Source organism: Polypterus senegalus, chromosome 1 (assembly GCF_016835505.1).
Source record: "Polypterus senegalus isolate Bchr_013 chromosome 1, ASM1683550v1, whole genome shotgun sequence".
NCBI classification, from domain to species: Eukaryota; Metazoa; Chordata; class Cladistia; order Polypteriformes; family Polypteridae; genus Polypterus; species Polypterus senegalus.
The window spans coordinates 299146181-299171080 of record NC_053154.1 but is presented as its reverse complement, the minus strand read 5'-3'; the positions used below and the strand labels follow the sequence as shown (position 1 = coordinate 299171080).

At 35.9% G+C, this 24900-nt stretch overlaps 1 protein-coding gene across 2 annotated transcripts in view; it reads left to right on the top strand.

Annotated features, from left to right (window-relative positions):
• The first annotated feature begins 455 nt into the window (after window positions 1–455).
• Window positions 456–24900, top strand: part of LOC120514464 (WW domain binding protein 1-like) — a 45174-nt gene continuing 20729 nt past the window's right edge. The window contains exon 1 of one of the 2 annotated variants that reach the window (XM_039734859.1): window positions 456–687. In XM_039734859.1, the coding sequence (XP_039590793.1) occupies window positions 511–687 (177 nt within the window). In that variant the 5' untranslated portion in view covers window positions 456–510. Of the gene's footprint in view, window positions 688–20845; window positions 20990–24900 lie in introns of those variants that run through there. The other variant, XM_039734868.1, reaches the window with a different exon arrangement.

Sequence of the window (24900 nt, the reverse complement as noted above, 5' to 3'; positions counted from 1 at the left end):
TTTTCAGTTTTAATCAACATTACAGTATGCAAGGAGAATGGGGAAAACATGCAAAGAGTACACAGTCTGCACCTCATTTATTACTACGTGTTGTTCCATTCCTTGAGTGTAAAACTTGATACTGTTTGTGAAAGAGGAGAATATCAAATGAACGCCTTACTGCATTTTACGGAGAAAATCAAAAGTGAAACGGTGTCTTCTGGCTTCTCCTTTCGACTTTTAGCGGGGTTTGTGGTCAGGCAATGCCTCATCCTGTCCCTTTAAATCCGTCATCAGCTGACTTCTCGGCAAACAAGGTAAGCCCGTGAAGTCGCGCCCAGTCGAGCCAAACTTGAGTGACAAGCGCGATGACGTCTTGGGGCTGTCCAACGGATAGCCAATGGACGGTGACGGATGGGAACGCTCCGAGGAAGTTTGTCCTCGAACGAACCAATGAGGAAAGGGTGAAGGCGGGGTTTGTCATGGCCTTGTTTCTAAGGGGGCTTCGGTGAAGTGGAGTTAAAACTCTTTATGTTAAGGCAGTCTAAGTGGACCCTCTGTTTGTTTCGGTTTCGTCACTTCTATGGCCGGATAGAAGAAAGAAAGAAAGAGACAAGAGGGAAGGAGATGGAGCGACGCGTTTTAAAAATGGGCATCTTTTTGTTTAGTGCCGTGCCCGTCAGTTTTTCGACTGAGAGTGTGTCCGAGGTAAGTAGCGTTCGCCAGTTCGCTCGACGCCGAGAAGCCGTCTCATTGTTTGCTTTCTCTGTTTTTTTTTGGCTTAGTCAAGCTTTATAAATGTGGTGGTTGGCAGTCTGTGTTAAACCCGATGTGTTCTTCTGGTTAAGTCGTGATATAGAGCTTTCTCATGTTGAAACGAATTCTTACTAAATTAATGTAAAGCCCGGCCGGCAGCATTCTCGGGATCACTGGCCACTTTTAAGAGGAGGCTCCCTCGATCTTCGGAAGTGGGGCTTGACAGGTCTTGTCTTGTTCGACATACGGTGCACTGTGGGCTGGCCGTTTTTGAAGTGACTGCTGTGAGAAACGCACATCGCTTACTTCTGTTTAATATTTGCTTTCCTTGTATTTGCCAAGCAAATCGCATTTTAGTACGCGGTCACGCAAACGCAACACCTGAACAGGAGGGCATAGAAGTGGAGAAACAAGTTTGCTGACGATGCAAATTGGAGAATAGCTGATTTTTTTTTTCCAAACCTGCAGGAAAAGTCAACTTGAACGGCACGGATCCGAACGACGAGAGTGGCCGTGCTGTTTTCCAGCAGACCTGAGCCCCCGTTGTCGGCTATCTTTACTGCTTTGTTAATCCAAAGACAATAACATCCTTTAATTTTATTTTTTTCCCCAATTATACGTTGTCACGCTGTTGTTAACATGATTTGATATACTGTAATGCCTTACCGTAGGGTGCAGGATACTAAAATGATTAAGGCTTCTTAAGTACATTTGTTCTCTGGTGCTTTATTTTATAGGCATGAAAGACTCAAATGATTTAATGAGGGGGTTTCCAAGTTCAATTGTGGGGCATCACTGTGGCTGCCGGTTTTCATTCCAACCAGGTCCACAAATAAGTGGTATAGCCTTACTTCAGAATGATCTAATTGTTTAATCAGTCTTATTTTGCATTCAGAAATATGTGCTAGTATTTTTACATGTACAGTACACAGAATTCAAAAATGACCTTGCTTTGCCATGTTAACTGTATTCTTCTTAATTCAACTTTACATTTAATTGTATCCAGATAACTGGTGATGAGTAATGCAGGTGAAAATGGCACTAAAGTAGTTACTTCAGTATAAAATTAATTTGTGGGCTAACTAATTAACAAGAAAAGGCTTAATGATCAGAACATCAAAAAGCAAAAATAGTAAAGAAAGGAAAAAAAACTTATTAATGTCTCTCACACACACAAATGCTTGCTATGTTCCCCTTAAAATTTAAATGCTGACATAAACTGGCAAATAACTTGTTTAATATAGGTAGGACTCCAGTTAAAAATTAGAAAGTTGTTGAGATTTGGCATTAAGGTGGTCTGCAGAACTAAACTTGAGGACCACTTGGTTAAGCCTTTTATTACTAATTACAATGCAAATCAATGTTACGTTGAAATAGAGGCTTTGCATTAATATTCATTGCCTTTTAAACCTGTGTCTGCACTGCTTACCAGTAATTGTCAGTGTTTAGATACAGTTTAAGGAGCAAACTCCACCAGTCTTATTCCAGCAGCACCTTCTAGTGCGTTCTGCCACAATTATTATTATAACTTTGCTCTCGTTTAGTCATTGGGTTGGCAAGCGGATTGAGAAGCCACCTGCTGTCCCCTAAGTAATCCTGTTATATGGTTATATCATACAGACATCTTAGAATTTTGACCCAAGGGGTAGCATTTAAATGTCTTATCTTACCAAGAAGCCAGCTATGACACAACACACCATTTTCAAGTTTGTTTCCAGTGCTACTATTTCTCAAAATGAATGAATGAATCGTGAGTTGAGCCAGGTGGTCTCGCCAGAACATTGAGACACATTTTCGAATCACAGATAATATGCACTTTAATAGAGTGGAAATGCTTTCACTTTACATAAGCAAAGTCGTTCTCTGAATGCATTTATAACAATGTGTGTGCAGTCGACTGTTCTGATTACCTTTGGAAAACTGGATGTTGCTGCGAGTTGCGCTCTGTGGTTTTCCTGTTCAACCACAGTTTAAGGAAATCTTGAATATCTGAATGACAAGTGGATAATACCATCCCATAGTTAGCTGGCATGGCACGACTCAGTGATGACAGAATTACCCAATTGGTCCGCTAGTTCACGTTGAAATGCTCCTGTGGCTGAAAACCCAAGGGTGGATGGAACTTGCAAAGGAACAGGAAGAACACAATTCCTCAGTCTGCCTTTGTAAAGCTGGCCCCAGTTCAGTACACAGCTCCAAAAGGATAACTCTAGGAAATCTAAATCGACTTAGGAGCCAGACATCATCATGGGACAAGAAATCAGTATGCTCTGTAAATGTGCAATCTCTTCTAATTCTACCATTGGCGATGTCCTCTAGCAATACTAAAGCAGCTGTGGTATTTGGAATAGTTTGGCCATTTCGTGCACCATTATGTTCTAGGTTAATTACAATCAAGTGCCTTTTCTTGTCTGACTAAAAAGATTACAGTATGCAAAAGGTTGCAATATGCCTGAAGAAGGGGCCTGAGTTTCTTCGAAAGCTTGCATATTGTAATCTTTTTAGTTAGCCAATAAAAGGTGTCATTTTGCTTGGCTTTTCTCTACATTCATAATGGCTGACACGGTACAACACCTTAGTACTACAATCAAATGCCTTAAATTTGAAAACCCTATTCAATTAATTTGGGTGCATTTGATTAGGCCCACGTCATAGATGTGAATATAAAAAAAAAAAAAAAGGATGGTAACCATACAGAAACAGTAGCACTGCTTTGATGCTGGGTGCTGCTTGTTTACAAAACCGAGCAGAAATGCGATGCGCAATACGCATGGTATGAGGTGGCCATTTAAGCTACGTGGCTTTACGCCAAGTTTAGTTTAAATACGTCTTGATGCGAGTGTGGAAATGGGTACGCAATATTTCTGTACATATGCACCTTTTATACATGAGGCCCCCGAATTGCACACGATACTTCAGATGCAGTGTATTATTTTGTCTGAGTTTAATGCTTCTTGATTTATATTCCAGCTGTTTTTAAGCTATAACCTGGCATTTTATTTGCCTTTTTAATAGTTTCTGCACATTGCTTAGATAAGAAAAATGTTTGAACGTAAACAGCTAAATCCTTTACAAAGGTTGCTTCCGTTAGGGCAGTGTCTATCTTTTATTTTCAATTGACATTCCTTTTGCCTACGTTTTCTACATTATATTACATTTTGCAAATGTTCATACAGTTAAGTCTTGTCATTGCCTTTTTGAATTTTTTTTTTCCTGTCCTGTGGGGGCTGGGTGGTCTCATGGCCTTGGAACCCCTGCAGATTTTTTTTTCCCAGCCCTCTGGAGTTTTTTTTTTTTTCCTCTGTACTCCCTGGCTATTGGACCTTACTTCTTTATTCTTTTGTTACTCAGTATTGCCTAACCTTCTTTTTATATTTTTCTTTTTTTCTTCTTCATCATGTACAACACTCGGAGCAACATAATTTGTATGAAAACATGCTATATCAATAAATGCTGCTGTTTTTGCTGCCTCCTCAGTGTCTGACAAAACCCCCAATTTCAGTGTCATTCACAAATTTCACAGGTTTACTAACTGCTAAAATTAAAGTCATAAATTTAAATCAGAAAAATTATCCCAGAACAGACCCCCTGAGGGATTTGAGTGATGACCTTCTCCGTTTATCTATAATCCTTCTCTCCTGCAAGTTAACCAAAGTGAGATCCACTTTTGTAGATCATCTCTGGTGCCTACAACTTCTAATTTCAGAATTAATCTTTGGTGCTGTACTGTGTCATAGGCTTTTTGAAAGTTTCAGTAAATGTTTTTTATGCTTTGCATTTGTCAGCTGCTGCAGTTGCCTGTTTAAAAAATCGAAAAGATTGGTTGGGCGAGATCTTACTTTTATAAACACATGCTGGATGTTCAAGTTTGTATGAAAATAATATACTAAATGGCATCCTTACACAGTTGATTATTTTACTGCAATTTAAAATTGAAGCTTTGCTATTTTAGAGATAATACTGGTCACTGTCTGCATTGTTGTTCTCCCACTGTTTAAGTAGATTTTTCTCAGGTTTGTTCTGTTTTCAACTAAAACCCATGGTGATAAGTTGATTGGCAACTCTGCCTTTGTCAGAGTGCTATCTGGAGAACTGATAACCCCACACACCAAAAACAGGCTGTCAGGAGCCACTGCACTGATTTGGGTGCTCCATCCACCCAGAGTTTCCTTTAGAACGTGTTCTGGATGAAATGTTGAAAATCTTCCTGACAAAGGGTTCAGAACACTCCCCCAAAGAATGTCTATATAAAAAAAAAAAATCGTGAGGGGTCTCCCCTAGACTTTCTCGTATATTCAGATATAGGGATGGATATTTGAGGAGTAAACTGCAATCCAATGATTATATTTTTATATTCTGTACATTAAAGAACCATCAACAACAAATCAAATTAATAATATATTGAACAATTTATTATAAAAGTAAAGTTGAATAAATTGGACTCTGCAGCTGGAGGAGTAAAAAAGTACCACTTTGCCCCTTGTCACCACTGCTTTTTATAGTCGCCATTGAGCCACTGGCAGTTCATTGTTGAAATGCTCATGAGGTAAATTCTTAGGCACAATATTAGATCGGATACCTTCCCTTTCATCATTGCAGATCAGTTTAAATATCAAAGGGTAAACATCACAAGTAAACAAAGCTGTTTATAAACACAGTGTTTGCTGTCTGCATGGAAAAAATTATGCAAGACTTGCATAGATGGTCTACCTTCCATCTGACTTTAGCTGGAAGAATTAACATTGTTCAAGATGATTATCCTTCTAAGCTGCTTTTTCTATTTCAAATATTCCAGTATGCATCATTTTTTAAGAAATTAGATTAAACCATAACCTCATTTATTCAAAACATCCACGGATCCAAATGGCGACCATACAAAGACATAAGGTAGAAGGTGGCATGGCTTTACCTAACTTTCCATTTTTTTACTGGGCAGTAGTACTAGGGTGTTGTACCATGTTAGCCATTATGGATGTAGTGAGAAGTCGAGCAAAATTTCACCTTTTTTTGTCTGACTAAAAGTTACAATATGCCTGAAGAAATGGCCTGAGTTGCCTCAAAAGCTTGCATATTGTAATCTTTTTAGTTTTCCAATAAACGGTGTTATTTCATTTGACTTTACTGGGCAGCAAATATACATTCTTTAAAACCTGGACATTGACACAAATAGATGAACACGCACAGGCTTGGTCCATAATAGAAATAAAATCCTGCAGTACATCGTTATATTCCTTGCTTTGTACCCCAATAAGTACAAGTCCTCGCCAATATACTCACAGCCCAATGTGCTTCACTCACTCAGAATATGGAACCAATGTAGGAAGTATTTTATCTGTTGCACCTCTGCACGAGAAACTCCTTTTTCCACCCTCTCAAATGTACACAGTTTTTAATGTCTGGAAAGCATTCGTGATTAAATCACTTAGAGATCTGTACATGGACAACGTCTTTGCATCCCACGAAGAATTGCATTCCAAAAATAACTTCCAGCGACGCCTTTCTTTCACTACCTCCAAATTAGAAACTTTGTTAAACAAAACCTGCCCAATTTTCCTCACCTCCCACACACCTCTATGCCAGAAGAAATATTCATAAGTCTTCAGGGCATTTCTAATAATTCTTTGCATTTATATAGCTCTTTTCTCACTACTCAAAACACTCAGCAGTTGCAGGTTAAGGGCCTTGCTCAAGGGCCCAACAGAGCAGAGTCCCCTTTTGCATTTAGGGGATTCAAACCAGCAACCTTCCGATTGCAAATGTATCTCTGTAATATTTAAAAACATTTTAAAGTCCTACCCTTTCAAAGATCTCCGAGTACAGTGGGAAAAGGATCTCTCCGTATCTCAGGAAAGGAGTGGATGGTAGCAATGCACAAAATTATCTGTCAAGCACATCTGTCTTGTTTAAAATTGTCAAAAATGTTTCCAGTGCAAGATCCAACCTGCAAACATTACAATCAAGTTCCAGCCTCACTGGGCCATATGTTTTGGGCCTGCACCAAAATAACATTCTGGACCAAAATATTTAAATGGATTTCAGACAGCCTTGGTGTTACAATCCCTCCTAATCCACTAACAGCTGTGTTTGCGGTACTTCCAGATGGGCTTAAGGTGGAGAAGGACAGACAAACTGTAGTCGCCTTTACTACAGTATTGGCACATAGGATTCTTCCAGTTGTGCAAGATAAGTCTAACTCGCCTCTTTTTTTAAGTCGGTGGGTAACTGATGTTATATACTGTACTATTTGAAACTGGAAAAAATCTTATTCTCACTTGGAGGATCTGTACAAAACATTTTCAAAACCTGGCAAGATCTAATCCATAACATTTTAGAGTAAATATTTAAGTTGAGGAAGTGGATTCTGTCCCCTCTGTTTGTTCTGTTTATTTTTATTAATTTATTAATTTATCTATTTACATTTTTTACTAGTTTAAAGTTGTACTCTGTTGGCCTAGCTCTCTTTCTCATGGGTGGGGGTTGATTTATTTCAAACCTAGTTTTGTTAAACTTGACTTGTTTGTATTGTAATATTATTTGATTTTTAATAAAATGCTTTATACTGGGGGAGTACCTCTTCCGGATAGTGGAAATATCTTAAAAGTTGATAGAAATATTTGTTTTGTACCTAATACTAGTATGCATAATTTGATTAATCTAACTGAAAGCGTACTCAAGTTATCGTGTTTACTTGCATACATACATACAAACAGACATAATTCAAAAAATGGTGTTTTCAGACTCTTTGTGTCTAAAATGTCGAGATTCATCAAAATCTCAGTCGAATTTTTGGACGATTGTAATACTTTCCATATATGCCATTTATGAGAAAGTAAAAAAAAAAAAAAGTCCTGAGGACTTGGCTATAGTGACCACTTGTCTTCTCAATAATTAGTGGGACTGATGGTAATGTGGTTTCTGACTTTCACAGAGCTGCCTGGTATATCCAGGTATTACTGTTCTTACTGGGAGTGCTTATTGGAGATGTCTGTTTGATACTGGAAGTACTCCTGAATTAGGCCATAGGAGAGCCCATGACCCTCAGTCTGGGAGAGTCTTTAGTTGGGTGTGGACTGAGGATTTGGGCTTACCTGGTGGAGAGGAGGTGGATGAAGGGGAGAGAGGATCAGTGTGAAAAGAAGGGTAGGAAGGGATTGAAAATACAGAAGTGGAATATATTTTTATTGCTGAAATGGATAAGCTGAGAAACTTTGGGTCAAGAGTCCGGATGCACCAATCAAAGTTTTTAAGGCTGATCTGGATGTTGTTACTTGATTGCCCAATTTCGAAACTTTTTTTTTTCGTAACTTTTTGCACTAAACTCCTGCATTACCAGACACATAAGATCCTCATGTCTTATATTAAAGTGTATTTTTTCTTATTATTAAACTTAACTGTTAATTTTTTATTAATAAAATTAAGTTTTGTAGGCTTTTTGCTTGGAGACCACAAAAATAATAAAATTAACATTTCCTTAAAATACATGCTAATAAAATATGTACAAACATTTATCCATGATAATCTTAAACAATTTCTCTAACTAACTATATATATATATATATATATATACATATACACACACACACATTCAGTTACTTGGTGTTGACAATTAAACACTGCTTAAATGTAAATATACCTTATAGGTTTTTAATCATTAGTTGCACTACAGCTTTTTACTGTTGAAGTATGCATTTACTATATTTCTACAGGTATATTTTTTTTGTTAATTGTATCATCTAGATACTTGTAATTCTTGGTGTAACTATAAATATGAATTACCATTTTAATAGTGCAGTGCTTGTTTCTTACCAGAACTTCTACAGTTTAACACACAAAAGCAAATAATAAACACAGTACAAATATTTAAAATAGCTGCAAATGTATCAAAAGCTCATAAGGTGTTTATCAAGAACATACAAGATTAACATGCTTAACATGTTTTTAAGTAACAGACATGTTGTTTAAGCTAACAAAACTATTGTTAGCTAGCAAGCAATTTCAAATTCATCTTTATCTTTTCTTTATCCAATTGAAAAGCTGAGGCACTTAAAATAAGCTTGCTGTCCAAACTCAGACGGTGTCCATTTTAATTAAAGGACAAAATAAGTTCTGAATTAATGAAAGTAACTTTTCTTGCTGTTTCTAAAACTGCACATGACAGTGTCTCTGATTCCTTTTTCTCCGTGTATTACTCAGCCTTCATTAATGTAAAGGCTAATAATCCAGTCATTTCTGCTGTCTTGTAAAACAAGCCTTGATTTGTTTTGTTTACACTACAGGACATTTGCTGCAAAAAGAGACACATTCTGGCTCAATTACTGTAATACTTCAGGTTAAAGAGCACTACAATTAAATTACCATAAAGCCTAGAAAAAACGGAACCTGAACAATTATTTTTTTTTTTTTTTTAATTTTTGATTGGAGGATATCTACTCTCCGAATGGTGGGAGAGACTTTGGTTCAATAATAATCTGCTAAACTAATTGCAAATGCTTTTGATGGTTGGTCAGTTGGAGACCTTTACGTTCAAGGGTGTGTTTTCAGAAGTATCTTGGTCAGTAATTGAGCACTTGAGTTTATATTTGCCATCAATTATTTACTTTTGTTTAATATTCTATTCAGTTTTAATAAAAAAGAGGTACACAATGTGCTGTGGTCAAATAACTTAAATATAATAGATATTAATGAGGCAGATGAGAGCAATGAACTGTAGACATAAATTCAGCCCAAAGAATCACAGTGGTGTTGTCCCTGGCTTGGTCTGCTAAACTGTTTGTGCTATGACTCTTACTATAATATATAGATTGAGGAAAAAGTGATGATCTAAACTGGCCAATTTTTCACTGCAAAAGACTTGATCAGCAAATTTGCGGATCACAAGTTTTTTTTATAATAATATATACACATTTTCAAGCCTCCAAGTCCAAAAGTCAGTCCCATATACATTTGGCACCAGTTCATTATCGTGCCCAATCTAATTCACTCTGGAACCTGCATTTGTTTGGGAGGTATAAGGAAAAACCACATGTATGCTATGGAGAGAATCTCTACACAGACAAGAACAGAGGGAAAGGCTTAAACACAGAGTCCTTTGAGGCAACAGAGCTAACAACTCCTCGCCATGCTGCCCAGTGTTTAATGTAGTCTTTTAGAATTTCAAGTAATATCAAAATAATTATAAACATTGATATGAATAGCTACATTATACCTGCTTTTTTGTGTGTGTGCTCCTCTTGGTATAGAAGGTTGAAAAAGGTTGAATGCATGAATGTTGTTCAGGGGAAAAAAATGAAGTAATGTGTAAATAGTCTACAATGTTACTCCATTCTCTTTTCAGACAACTCCTACTTGTATATTATGTAGCCCCTAATGTTCCTGCTAGTAGTTAGAATATTACAAGTTTGCACACATTTCACAAATTGAGTAAATGTACTAAATGTATTGTGATGATCAGTGAGCAGGCCATTATTACCCAAAAGAAATGTACAACAATTAGTATTCAGAAACTGTAACGTAAACAGACTAGAAGAAAATTTTGAAGCTTAGCATTGTATAGTATTTCAGGTGCTATATTGATAAATGCATAGCTGTTGACGGAAAGTGTCTAGGAGGAGCACAGCTTCAAGATGTTTAATGTCGTTTGATCATCCCTTTACGCTTTAGTCTGACATCAATGGAGTAAACTTTTTTCTTTCTCTCCCAGCATCAGTACTCCAAATAAAAATGTTTATTTTGCTTGTCCTGTGTATGCCACTACACTGATTAACATGGTATATTTATCTGTAGTGAAAAATGTTTTTAACTTGTTGTGAACTGACACCGCAATGGTCTCATTATTTCTGATATGTACCTCCTACAGGAACAGGTATGTAGAACGCAGAATGTTTGTCATCTAAATTATTAGTTCAATTGACTGACCTATGGTACACTTTTAAATACTTCATATATACGTAAATACGATCTGTATGTCGTTTTTCTCATGGAATGAATATCGCCATTAACATGGTAGCACATATAGTAGAAAGATTTATGGGATACTAAAGACATACTTATGAATTGAAAAGATTACTTTAAACTCCAAGCTAAATAATTGCGTAGGAGCAAGTCAGACATGACCTAATAAAAAGCAATACAATATTGCTAGAGAGGATTGCAATTCTGACTTCTTAACTAACATTTGTAATGCGATCTATTTTAAATATAGAATACAAAAGATGGCCAAGGGAGATCGAAATATGTGAGAAACAGATAGAAATAAACTCTAAATGACATGAATTTTAATATTTTCTTTCTATGATGAAAATGTTATAGTAAAATAAGTATCACTTATGTTGCACTGGTAATTGTGCTTTTGCATAAGAAACAAGATACAGAAAAGGATAAACTTGAACTCGACCCACAAAACTGCAATCATCTAAGATTTGTGCAAACTGCTGTAAGTTTTACAGTAATGATTCTTTCACACTATTAAATTTTAAGTATCAGTGTTTTCTGCTTCCCCTAAGAAAATGATTAAACTAAGTTTTTCAGTGAGGATAGAAATTTTTTGGCCTCGGGAACCTTAGCTAGATTCTTGGAGGGATGGGGTCCATATAATGGTATAATTAACAATTCTGTGATTTTTCGGTATATACATTTCACTCTAGAAAATATAAACAAATACATTTATCAGTATTTTTATTTCAGCAAGCTGTCTTCTCAATGCTCCGTTTCCATTGAATCACAAATGAGCTTAATCTGGGTGATGCAAATATTGTTAACATATTTCATTTTTTACATTATTAGTGGTTTAGTTTTCTAGTTGTATTGTTTGAAAATCATTGTCCATAGTAACAATGTACAACTTAACCATTTTTTAATCACTTAGAATTGACAGCAGTTGTTTAAACTTAGAACTATGATATTTAGCACAAATTTAGTACATTTGTTTTTTCTTGCTTTATGTAGTTTCTTTGGGAAGTTTCAGAGTTTGAAGAACTATTTTTTACTACACGCAATAAATGTCTCATTACTGCATACTTGATTTGGCCTGTGTATTAATTCTTTGTCCTGAAGTGTCATTTTTGTTGCACCTCCAATGGGACATAAGATACTGGGCTGTTTTGTCTTTATTGTAGTCTGCATTGTAGCTGTTCAGTCAAGGTGAATTAAACACATCTTATAATTAGATTCAGTCTCCTCAGTTACATTGTCCAGTTTTAACAGTTTGTTTTTTGTGTTTTAATTTAAAAAGAGGAAAAATTTTACATGTCTGAAAAGGGAGAAAAAAGATTTTGTAATTGTCAATCCTAACTGTAGAGCTTTATACTCTTCTACTTGAGGCACTAGTGAGTTACATTCACACACTGTACAGTACTAGTTAGCCTAACATCTCCCTTTTAGGATTAAATGTAACTTGGGGCGGGGACTATTAAAATCCACTTCACTTGGGGTGAATCAAGAGTTGTCCCTGGATCTGTGAGGCATTGGTGCGAAGTCCTTAATAAAACTGCCACCCACTCCAAATACATCTAAAAATTTGAGATGAAGCTCTCCAAAAATATTCCAATATAGGGTGAGGTTTGTCATTCCTTTTTCACTACTATAACCTGTTCATTATGGAGAAACTGATAAAACTGTGCAGAGGACCATGGCCAGATCCTAAGTGGACTACTTATAACCGAGTGCTTATCCTGGTTCAAAACGTTTTGTTCATGTTTGGTACTTAAATGTCATTGTGTGCTGCATTGCTATCATTAGACACAATCAAACTGTATCTGGATTACATCAACAACAACAACAGCATTTATTTATATAGCACATTTTCATACAAACAGTAGCTCAAAGTGCTTTACATAATAAAGAATAGAAAAATAAGACACAATAAGAAAACAAAATAAATCAACATTAATTAACATCGAATAAGAGTAAGGTTCAATGGCCAGGGGGGACAGAAAAAACAAAAAAACTCCAGACAGCTGGAGAAAAAATAAAATCTGTAGGATTCCAGACCATGAGACCGCCCAGTCCCCTCTGGGCATTCTACCTAACATAAATGAAAGAGTCCTCTTTGGATTTAGGGTTCTCACGGAAGGACGTGATGATGATGGTCACGTAGACTTCTGCCTTTTAATCCATCCATCATTGTTGGAGCATCATGAAGCTTTGAGTAGGTGGAGGTGGCGCAGGCCACCACCACAAATAAACCAGAAAAAGAAACAGAAAAGAGAGTAGGGGTCAGTACGGATTTTAGAGCCACCATAAATAGTAGTTATGATGAATTGAACATATAGAGTATATGGATTAAGTTAAATTGAAGTTATAGAAAGGCCATGTTAAAGTAATATGTTTTCAGCAGTGTTTTAAAGTGCTCCACTGTATCAGCCTGGCGAATTCCTATTGACAGGCTATTCCAGATTTTAGGTGCATAGCAGCAGAAGGCCGCCTCACCACTTCTTTTAAGTTTTGTTCTTGGAATTCTAAGGAGACACTCATTTGAGGATCTGAGGTTACGATTTGGAATATAAGGTGTCAGACATTCCGATATATACGATGGGGCGAGATTATTTAAGGCTTTATAAACCATAAGCAGAATTTTAAAGTCAATCCTGAATGACACAGGTAACCAGTGTAGTGACATCAAAACTGGAGAAATGTGTTCGGATTTTCTTTTCCTAGTTAGGATTCTAGCAGCTGCATTCTGCACTAGTTGCAAACGATTTATGTCTTTTTTGGGTAGTCCTAAGAGGAGTGCGTTACAGTAATCTAGTCGACTGAAAACAAACGCGTGATATAAGAGGTCTAACTTTACTTATGTTAAGTGAAAAAATGCTGTCCTAATGATCTGATTAATATGCGATTTAAAATTCAGATTACAGTCAACAATTACCCCTAAACTTTTTGCCTCCGTCTTGACTTTTAATCCTAATGTATCCAGTGTATTTCTAATAGCCTCATTGTATCCATTATTGCTAATCACTAAGATTTCAGTTTTCTCTTTAACTTGAGAAAGTTACTATTCATCCATTCTGAGATACCAGTCAGACATTGTGTTAGTGAATCAATAGAATCGGGGTCATCAGGTGCTTTTGATAAGTACAGCTGTGTGTCATCAGCATAGCTGTGGTAACTCACGTTGTGCCCTGAGATAATCTGACCTAACGGAAGCATGTAGATTGAGAATAACAGCGGACCCAGGATAGAGCCTTGTGGAACACCATATTGGATATCATGTGTCTTCGAGTTGTAATTCCCACAACTAACAAAAAATTTTCTCCCTGCCAGGTAGGATTCAAACCAATTTAAGACCGTGGCAGAGAGGCCCACCCATTGACTAAGGCGATTTCTAAGAATATTATGATCAATGGTGTCAAATGCAGCACTCAGATCTAAGAGGATGAGAACAGATAAATGGCCTCTGTCTGCATTTACCCGCAAGTCATTTACTACTTTAACGAGTGCAGTTTCTCTGCTGTGATTTGTTCTAAAACCCGACTGAAATTTATCAAGAATAGCATGTTTATTGAGGTGGTCATTTAACTGCATAATGACTGCCTTCTCCAGATCTTTACTTAAGAAAGGCAGGTTAGAGATGGGCCTGTAGATCCACTTGAATTTCTGTTGTCTTGTGAAATGAAAGTGGTGAAGATTATTTTTCACTTTCAAGCCCAGTTTTACATGGGTGGCATAGAGACCATATACATAAAATGGCAACGACCAAGAAAACTAGAAGTAATTGGTTGTGCCCATGTAGAATGGTGTCCATGAAAAAAATCTTTATTTAAAAAAAAAAACTGGCGAAATGTAATGTCGCTATGTGATAGTCCTTGTTGGCACCATGCCCACAGTTTCATTTGGGACCCTCTTGAACCTGAACAGTCAATAGTCATGAACCAAGATGAGCGAGACATATGAGGACCCTCGCGTATAGTAAGGTGCAGGTGTTAAATAAAGTGCTTTTATTAAAAACAATACAAAATCAAATAGTACAATGTATTCAATTATTCTTCTATTTAAATAAATAAATAATTATAAAATCAAAAATGGAAATGGAAGGACTGCATGCTCTCAAGGTGTTGATTATTTATTTAAAACCTCTTCTATGCCGTGATTTTTTTGTTCCCCAGCTGTTATGTAGTTGTACTAAACATACTTGAAAAACATTCATTTTACAAATATTGTAAGGCACAGGTAAATAAGAATTTTACTGTACTCTGTGTGTGTCAGTAATGACACATGCAAGCTGTCTTAAACAACATAATTTATTTCTATAACATTTTCATAAATGGGATGTAGCTCAAACTGCTTTGCAAAATTTAAAAGAAATATTTATAAACAAACAAATTAAAATTACAATAATGAATAAATAACTCTTGCACTTGCCTAAAATAGATACAAAAGGACTCTAATTTTCTACTAATATATCGTGTCATTTTTGTAAATCTCTAAAGATGAGTCCGTTAAGGTTGGATTGTTAGGGAGGACAGGAAAAAAGCAGTAGCTTTAAGTGGCAGAATATTCCTAGAATGATCAATCTTGAAATCTTTTAAATATTTCATGGGGTCATTTTCTAAACTTATGTTTATTGCTTCCAGAACCTCCTGTGGATAGCAACATCCACATCCCTTTAAAAAAAAAAAAAAAATTACATAGTTTTTGCATATAAGCTAAGCACATCCTCCTGTTTACTTTAAAACCTCTGTGATTACTTATAATTCCTAATACAATGCAAATGCTATGTACATAGTTGTTATACTGTAATGTTAAGGGAGTAATGACTTTGTCAAGCAACATGCCACTTTTCAAAGGACCTAGATTTTTATTTTCTTATCATAAGATAGCATTTTACTCTGTCTCTTTGCCTTTTGAGTAACTGTTTTGACCACTTAATTACTTTTTAGGATAATTTTTTTCACAGAAACAAATGCACAATCTGATGGCAAGAGCATCATAGTGCTTTACAGTTTTGATTACCGACTGAACAGCTTTTGTTTTAAATAAACAAAGAGCAGTGTTTGCCACTGTTGAACAGAATCATTTAAGGGAGTCTAAATTCAGTTTAACTTTTGGTTGGTGATGGTTAGTCGTATTTGAGTGGTTGTTTTTTATATATATTCCAGAATATATGCATGTCTTTTCTGTTTTGTTTAAGAGTTGCAGTACTGCAGGAAGTGTAAAGATAGAAACTATTTCGCTTCTTGGCAATTGGCAGCACTCGGAAGCCAAGGTAGGACAGGTGTTGTGTGATAAATGGCTTAGGCCTATCAAGTCTAGGATTTCCAAGTGTCATAATAGTATTTCTTCAAAAACGTTTTTCCATAACTATAAATCACTTAAAATGCACACATAAGAAAGCTGGACTCTAGACAGGTAGGTCCTGCATTTAAAAGACAAACTTTATGACCAACCATCCTGCATTTGTCAAGAAAACAGAATAGTCTTTTTCATTGGAGAGCAGGTTGTCTGCTTCATTAACGAAAGTAGTAACTTTCCAACCAAAACTTTAAATGGGTGGTTTTTGGCAATTATGTATTAGCATTAGACGGTGAATCAAAATTGCTCTATTGTCATACTCTGCTCTTAAGATTTATCAGTATACAGCATTTAGATAACATTTATTATATATAAAACAATTGCTTTCATTCTTAAAAGGTGCATTGGAATAATAATGTAATTATATATACCAAAGAACTTGGGAATCATCCTAGTTCTTTGCATTTCACTGGATTTTTTTAATGGAATGTTTCTAAAGCATTCCCAGAATCCCAACCTGCCACTAACATCTTATGCAATCTTTTCACTTCGTTAACCTTAGAAAACTTTCAGTAGATAGAGCCCAGTCATCAAAACAGCGACTTAACTTTTTCATTTCTGAAACCGGACTTGTTTCTTTATTCTATTTTATTTTCATCTTACTAAATTAATCTCTAATAAATACATTTCATTCTGTATTTTAATATATAATGCTTTCTTACATGAAGTGACCTAGGATTCACTATAAAATATGAAATTAAGTAATATGTGCTATGTAACTGTAATCTCATTTGTAGAAGCATGTTAGCATTCACTGATTTGACCTATAATAAATGACCATGTAATAGTGCACAAAAGTAGCTGATGTGAAAACTGTTCTAAATTGATATTGAAGAGCTATAAATTCTGGTTTTGATATCTGTCAAGGCCTCCATTCTCATTGTATTCTTAACATTTTTAAAGTATGATGCTTTTTTCCTACAATTATTACAGTTAGTGTTTTGTTGGCTGTGTGGGCTCCAGATGTTATTTCAACTTTGTTAGCATGATTTTGTTTGTAACCAAGTGTTAACATAAAATATGTATGTATACTTTTAGACATCCATCCATTTTCAAGCCTGCTTGCTAAGTTAAGGGTCAAGGGATGCTGGGACCTGCCTTCACTGCTACAGTTTTGTAGTGCTCGATGATGGAAAATGTTCTACCTTTAACACTCTCCAATTATTTTCTTTTCTAGATTTGTTTTAGTGATGGTCATACTTTGACAAATCATTTAACTGAATTTTATAAAAACTTCTGCAATAAGGAATATTAACAGACTTTTGTCCTCTAATAAAACTGTATAAACAACACAGTATTTTATCATTCAGATTTATTTTTTGTTAAAGTAATAAGGTAGTCAAGATTTTTTTGAAATACCTAAAATGGTCTATGGGTGCTTTGGTAAACCTGACCCAACACTATTTTTAAAAAAAATGCACTTTAAAAATATTTTTAAGGACAAGATCAGTTTAAGATTAACTTATTTTAAGGAAAATTGAATAATTTGTTTTTTGGAGTTATTATAGAACCAACTTAACTACCCCTTTTGGTTTGTGTAACTTTAGTCAAGCAACTTTTTGTTAATATAAAATCTAATAGTTTCTTTGATAGCACAAAGCAAAAAGTCTCAATGGCACAATTTTATGCCCTCAGATAATGCTTCAGCATTCTATCCTTACTTTTCAAACCACTGACAGTTTGTAAGAGTTTTACCCCTCCTGTCTAGCTAAATGCAGCGTTGCAGCTGTTATGAAGTGGTGTAACATGTGTGACAATCCTCGGCATTATATTGCAGAATTTTTAAATAGAGTTTAATACCAGGAGTGGAGAGATTCATTCTAGTTTATTCAGTTTTCATCCTTCTCACTGTGCTATCTTTATATGAAATTTGATGACGGAAAAATTCATTTTACGACATGCACTTTTTGGCTTACTTCACCTTGCTTTTGTTCATTTTACTTAAAATATCTTGAATGGTATTTTTGGTCTTTCATTTGTAATTTGATAAATATAAACCACAAGACAAATTCTGCTCAACACTATCAATATATGTAAAGTTTGTCATAAATATGTATTTGTGATAATAAATGCATTTCAATAGATTATACGTTCTAAATAGTGTCTCCAAATTCCCCATTTTTAAATCCTGCACTTTCAAATGTAATATCATAATGCTTATTCTGTCCCAGAGCAATCCTTTCGTTTTGCACTGGTAATAAACTTTTTGCTTTCCAGCCTGTAGATTTTCTTAATAAAAATATTTAATAACTTTGCGCTCTGTAGACAGGTTTGTCACAAACCAGCTGCTAAGAGAGAGGAGTACAATGTGTCTGGAACAGAGAAAGTAGCGCAGAAAATGGAGAAGTATCCTTTTAAAGCAACTAGTGCTCAATGTATGTGATGTAATATTATATACATCTGAAACGATATTCAATATATTAATTACTGAGTGCAGTGTGGCAGCAGAGAGTTGTGCAGAATACATCTACATGTAACTTGTACCTGATTTGTGTTTTCCCCAATGTCAATACTCCTTTGATGTGTCATTCATTACCTTTTGTAAGGAATTGAGTGACAGGTGTTTAGTGAATGAAAGGGACTTTATGCAGTTCTCCTAAAGGCAATCGCAAATGTGCACACAGAATATATAGTTATACTGTACACTGTATTGTAAATAACCATAAATTTGTGATCCACAATAAAAAACTGGATGGTGGGGTTAATTGGGTTGAAAACTGCAGTTCAGTCCTCCATAAATGGGGGTCTTGCTTGTTTAGAACTATAAATTGCACCATGTGCAGTGGTTATTGTAAGGAAATGTGTTATAAACATTGTGCAATCTTAATGATTCGATTCTAGTTTAGAAACGCATTTTAGTCCACAAAGTTTTAACTTAAATGCCTACAGTTTACATCAGCAAATGTGTTGAATAAATCTGTTTAGTTTGAGTGAACCTTTTAATTTTCTAGAATGACTGAGTTCAGGTTTTTCAATTATTACTTCTGTGTTGTGTATAGTGTTGTTACTGCATTAGTTTAAGCAGCATGTTTAAAATTGTGTGGGAAGCTCCTTTTGCTCTTTTATGGAATAAAAAACTTTCAGTTTTTGCCATTCTTATCCCAATATGGAATTGGTACAAAACTGAAAATATATGATTCATTCATGCATATTTACAGTATATATCTGACAGTAATAGAGGCAAATGGGAAATAGTCTTAATTTGTCTATCCAGTTTAATGGCTAATCCAGAATTAGTCCAAAGACGTAAGCAAAAACAAAGTCCCGTATGTGAGACTCCTTCAAAACAGCAGTGCAAAGGTTGCATTACAGGACCTCTGAAATAATCTGTAATCAGTTGACAAGTTTGATTTCGCAAAAGTAGCATTTCGCATTACATCTTGCCTGAGTTGCCTCGAAAGCTTGCATATTGTAATCTTTTTAGTTGGCTAATAAAAGGTGTCATTTTGCTTGGCTTTTCTCTGCATTCATAATGGCTAACACGGTACAACACCCTAGTACTGCAAAGGTAACCTTAAAGTTTGGACAAGTGTGTAGAAAGAAAGTGAGATCTGAAATTTAAAGCAACAGGTGTTTAAATGTATTTGACTTGTCTAGCAAAAGTACTTTCATTCAGTTTCAGTATGCATCTGGTGTGTGCTCCATATTTTAATCCAAACCAAAATTATCAATCAATCAATCAACATTTATTTATATAGCACATTTTCATACAAAAAAATGTAGCTCAAAGTGCTTTACAAAATGAATAGAAAAATAGAAGACACAATAAAAAATAAACATAAGTCAACATTAATTAACATAGAATAAGTAAGGTCCGATGGCCAGGGCGGACAGAAAAAAAAAAAAAAAATCTGTAAAATTACACAAACCTGTCATTGGATTTCTGAAAAAAATATTTGAAGTGTATTGTAAGATAAGCAGATCTAAACGAAAATATTCTGAATTTTGTTATTCAGGACATTTGCATTCATGTGGTACCAATATACAGTAATAATTGCTGATTTTTTTTTTTTTTTATTTTAGCACTAATTTTCAGTTGCTGAATAAATGTAGTATATGCACATTTTAGATTAATCAATCAAAACCAAACTCTTTGAAACATTTGGGAAGGAGTCGGTTCTCTTCCAAATGAAATTCAGGTCTTGGTGGTAAATATTTTATAGCAGCATAAGTAATATACCTGACAAAGTGACTTGTTGACAAACATGCTCCAAAGAGTTGTGATGTTTGTTTTTATTGGTGTAAATGAAAGTATAATGAGATTGATTTGGTAATGGTGTTATGTTTAGATTTTGTTAGTGTTGGTTTAAGTGACAATTGTTTTTGTATTCCAGAAGTTTGATTATGAGCACCCGTCTATTTTAATGATTTTTTTTCCTGCCCCATAAGTGTGCAATAGTTTAATCTTAATAAGAGCGCAATTATTCCAATTTAAGGTAGCTCTTAATATTGCTTTGTCATTTTCCTCAAATGTTTTATTTTTTATTTATTTATTTTTTTTTTTTGGTGTAATTTGTTTAGCATGTTTTAGTCCTTTGTCTTCAGTGGCCTTAATTCGCCTTGTGATGTTATGTTAAGTGAAGTGTTTTTCTTAGCATTGTATTTCACTTTAATTATACATACAGACTGTTCTCTCAGCGGTCTTTAAACTCCTGAAATATCAAACACCCCCTAGCTGTGTACAGAGCTGCATGTGCTGATGTCATTACAAGAGGACACAGCGCTTTAGAGTGTCAGCAGGAAGGGTGCACCGAGAGCTTCTGGAGATTTAACAGAGCGTGTCTGAGCCTGTTTACTTCATTCTTTGGCACAGAACCCTTGAGTTTAAATGATGTCGCCATTTCTATAGAAGCTACCAACACACAGATGGACTGTTGGCTTGAGAGGTGTGCTGTCTGGATAACTGTGTTCTAGGCCCTGAAAGCACACCAATTCAAAAATGGCTTTCCTTCTTGGAATAAGACAGGTATTCTGCTCACATGTTTGAACTTTTGCAGTTTGTGTAAATATTTAGTTTGAAGACCGTATTCCTTTAAGAGACAGTGCATTGAGTGTACAGCTGTACTCATTAAAGACTGTTTAACTTCAATGTGTTAATAATTATGTAATGCTTTTGAACTATTGCAGCCTTTACATAGTGTTTTTCACTGTAGCAACTTTATTTTTTAGAGCCTTAACAAGAAGGATTTGGATATTTTTGAATGCAACTTTTTATTATAAAAAATAAATACAGTGCATTAATTCTTTGTAAATCTCAACAAGGAATCTTTTAGAAGCTTTTTCTTTTATTGAAATAAACTATTAAATGTTCTTTTAACATTTTTAGAGAAATTATTTGTTTTACATTTTTTTTATTGATCGATTTTTGGTACAGTGTTGTGGTCAATCTGTCTATGCATTTATTTTGCATTTTCGCAAGATTTCATTGCCTGTGATAAATGTAAAGAATCAAATGATTGGTTCAGTTAGAGAAAGTGCACTGACTAGCGCAGGGTGCACCATTTTTTAGGAATTTTGTGCATGAACTCTATTTAAATCCTTTTTATTGAAGAGGCTACTCAAATTGTTATGAAGTTTTTCTTAGTTTGTCATAATGTCTTAAATCTTCTGACAAACATTTCTCAGTTTCTGTATCCCTGATTAAGTTACACTAATATAAATGGAGCCCATATACATGGCTTCAAATAACGATGGGCAATGGTTTGAGGAGGTTGGATACAAAATATCGTCTGAAAAAAAAACTACTGAAAACTGACCCTGTATAGTCACTCTAAGGATACCTTTTTTTTGCCTGACATCTCTTTACACAAGTCACAAATGAAATATTTAGTGACTTAGTTTCTTGAATGTAGCTTTAGTCTGTAGAATGAAATATACATTTGATTCAAAATGATGTTCACACATTATTTTGTGATAAGCTAGGATGTCCATATTTGTCTAGTTTATACAATATGTGGTGTAGTGGAAATATGGTGTGCTTATATATGTTATGGTTATGCTTCAGTGTGCCGTACAAACCTGCATCTTTACAGTTTTCTCTTCTCCTAACAGTGATAACATTTCTCAACTGCTAAGTTACTGACTTTTTAAATTGAACAGTTTTACATAAATCTTTCAATTGTCTCGGATTCTGTTCCAACAGATTAGGCTGTTACACAAGGGTAACTCACAGTCTACTCTAGTAGGCACTAAAGTTAATTAGCTCCACTGGATGTCCCCTTTTTAAGAACCCTATTTTACAGCTGTTGTGAAGAACAAAGTATTATATAGCAACATACATGAAAATTCATTAAACTGACCAAGACTGAATGGGGATCCCATTCTAATGCACATACCACTTGTTTAAATTGCTAGCATTTTATGTAGATAAATAGATAGAACTTTATTTGTCCACATGAGGAAATTTGGCAATATGGATTGAGTATAGTATTAATGAAGACTGTTTTTGTATGTGTGAGTGTATTTTTAAATACTTGTTCATGTAATTGGGTTTACTTTATCCTAGGAAAATTACTTGCTCAAGCTAAAACTGAAACAAAATGATTATGTAATAGTGGCTCATTGCCCATTCTTTTTTTAAAAGACAATAAACAAGAAAAAGTTACCCTCCTGTTTATATTAAAAAACAAAAAAAACTGTACTTGTTACACAATTAAGTATTGCTGTGTTTGTACCATTTTTTGTTACTGAATTTGGTTACCTTCTTATTCATTTTTTTTTTTTTTTTTTCCCCAGCTGCTCCTGTTAGGGTTTGCCACAGCGGATCATCTTTTTCCATATCTTCCTGTCCTTTGCATCTCTGACACACCTATCACCTGCATGTCCTCTCACCACATCCATAAACCCTCCCTTAGAGCTGCCAGGCAAGAGGAATAGAGTAAGGCCAATCTTTAGCATCCTTTTCCCAATTTCTAATCCTATTCATCCCCCTCACACCCAGTGCAAATCTTAGCATCTTTAACTCTGCCACCTCCAGCTCTGTCTCCTGTTTTTTGATCAGTGCCATTGTCTCTAACCCATATAACAAAGATGGTCTTGCGACCGTCCTGTAGACCTTTCTCTTTCACTCTTGCTGATAACAGTTTGTCATAAATCAGTCCTGTCACTCTTCTCCACTCATTCCACCCTGCCTACATTCTCTTTTTCACCTCTCTTCCACAATCGCCGGGACTCTGTACTGTTGATCCCAAGTATTTAAACTCCTCCACCTTCGCCAACTCTACTCACTGCATCCTCACCATTCCACTGACCTCCCTCTCATTTACACACATGTATTCTGTCTTGTTCCTACTGACCTTCATTCCTCTCCTCTCTAGGGTCTCCTCAACCTGCTCCCTAATCGCACTACAGATCACAATGTCATCAGCAAACCTAGGACTCCTGTCTAATCTCCTATGTAAACCTGTCCATCACCATTGCAGATAAGAATGGGCTCAGAGCCGATCCCTGATGTAATCCCACCTCCACGTGAAATGCATCCATCACTCCTACTGCAGACCTCGCCACTGTCACACTTCCTCTTACATAACCTGTACCAATCTTATATACTCTTCTGCCACCCCTGACTTCCTCATAAAATACCACAACTCCTCTTTAATTACCCTGTCATATGCTTTCTCCAGGTCCACAAAGACGCAATGCAACTCCTTCTGGCCTTCTCTATTCTTCTCCATCAACACCCTCAGAGCAAACATGGCCTCTGTGGTGTTCTTTCCTGGTATGAAACTGTACTGCTGCTCACTAATCATCCCCTCCCTTCTTAACCTAGTTTCCACTACTCTTTCACTTAACTTCATGCTGTGGCTCATCAATTTTACCCCCGACCCTCCCGTATTTACTACAGCTCTGTACATTCCCTTTATTCTTAAAAATCAGTACCAGTACTCCTCCACTCCTCAGGCATCCTCACTTTCAAACATTCCACTAAACAATCTGGTTAAAAACTCCACTGCCATCTCTCCTAAACACCTCAGTGCTTCCAGCAGGCATATCTTCTGGACCAGTGGCCTTTCCATTCTTCATCCTTTTCATATCTGTCTTTACTTACTCCTTGCTAATTTGTTGCACTTCCTGATTCATTATTACCACATCATCCAACCTTCTTTCTCTCTTATTCTCTTCATTCATCAGACTCTCAAAGTACTGTTTCCATCTTCTCAACACACTCTCCTCACTTGTATGTTTCTGTCTTTATCCTTTGTCACCCTAATCTGCTGCACATCTTTCCCAGCTTGGCCCCTCTGTCTAGCCAATCGGTACAGGTCCTTTTCTCCTTCCTTAGTCTCCAGCTTCTCATACAGCTCATCATGCGCCTTTTCTTTAGCCTTTGCCACCTCTCTCTTCATCGTACACCTTTTCTACTTTCTGAGTCTCTCTGACTATCCCTCTTCTTTGCCATCCATTTCCCGTGTATTCTCTCCTGTACTTACCCATTCCAACAGAATTACTTTTCCAACTTCTATCCAGATTTCATGCCAACCACCCTTACTACATCTGCTGTAGTTGCCTGGCTGTCTGGTAACTCTTCACTACCACCCAGTGCCTGTCTTACCACCTCCCTGAATTCAACCTTGCAGTCTTTTTCTTTTTGCAACTTCCTCCATTCGATCCTTGGGTATGCCCTCACTCTCTTCCTCTTCTTGATCTCCCTCATCCTACAGACCACCATCCTATGCTGTCTAACTATGCTTTTTTCCTCTGCCACCACTTTGCAATCTTCGGCCTCCTTCAGATTGACCCTCCTTCATGGGATATAATCTATCTGTGTGCATCGTCTTCCACACTTGTATGTCACCCTATGTTCCTCTTTCTTCTTAAAATACATATTCACTACAGCCATGTCCATCCTATTTGCAAAATCCACTATCATCTGACCAC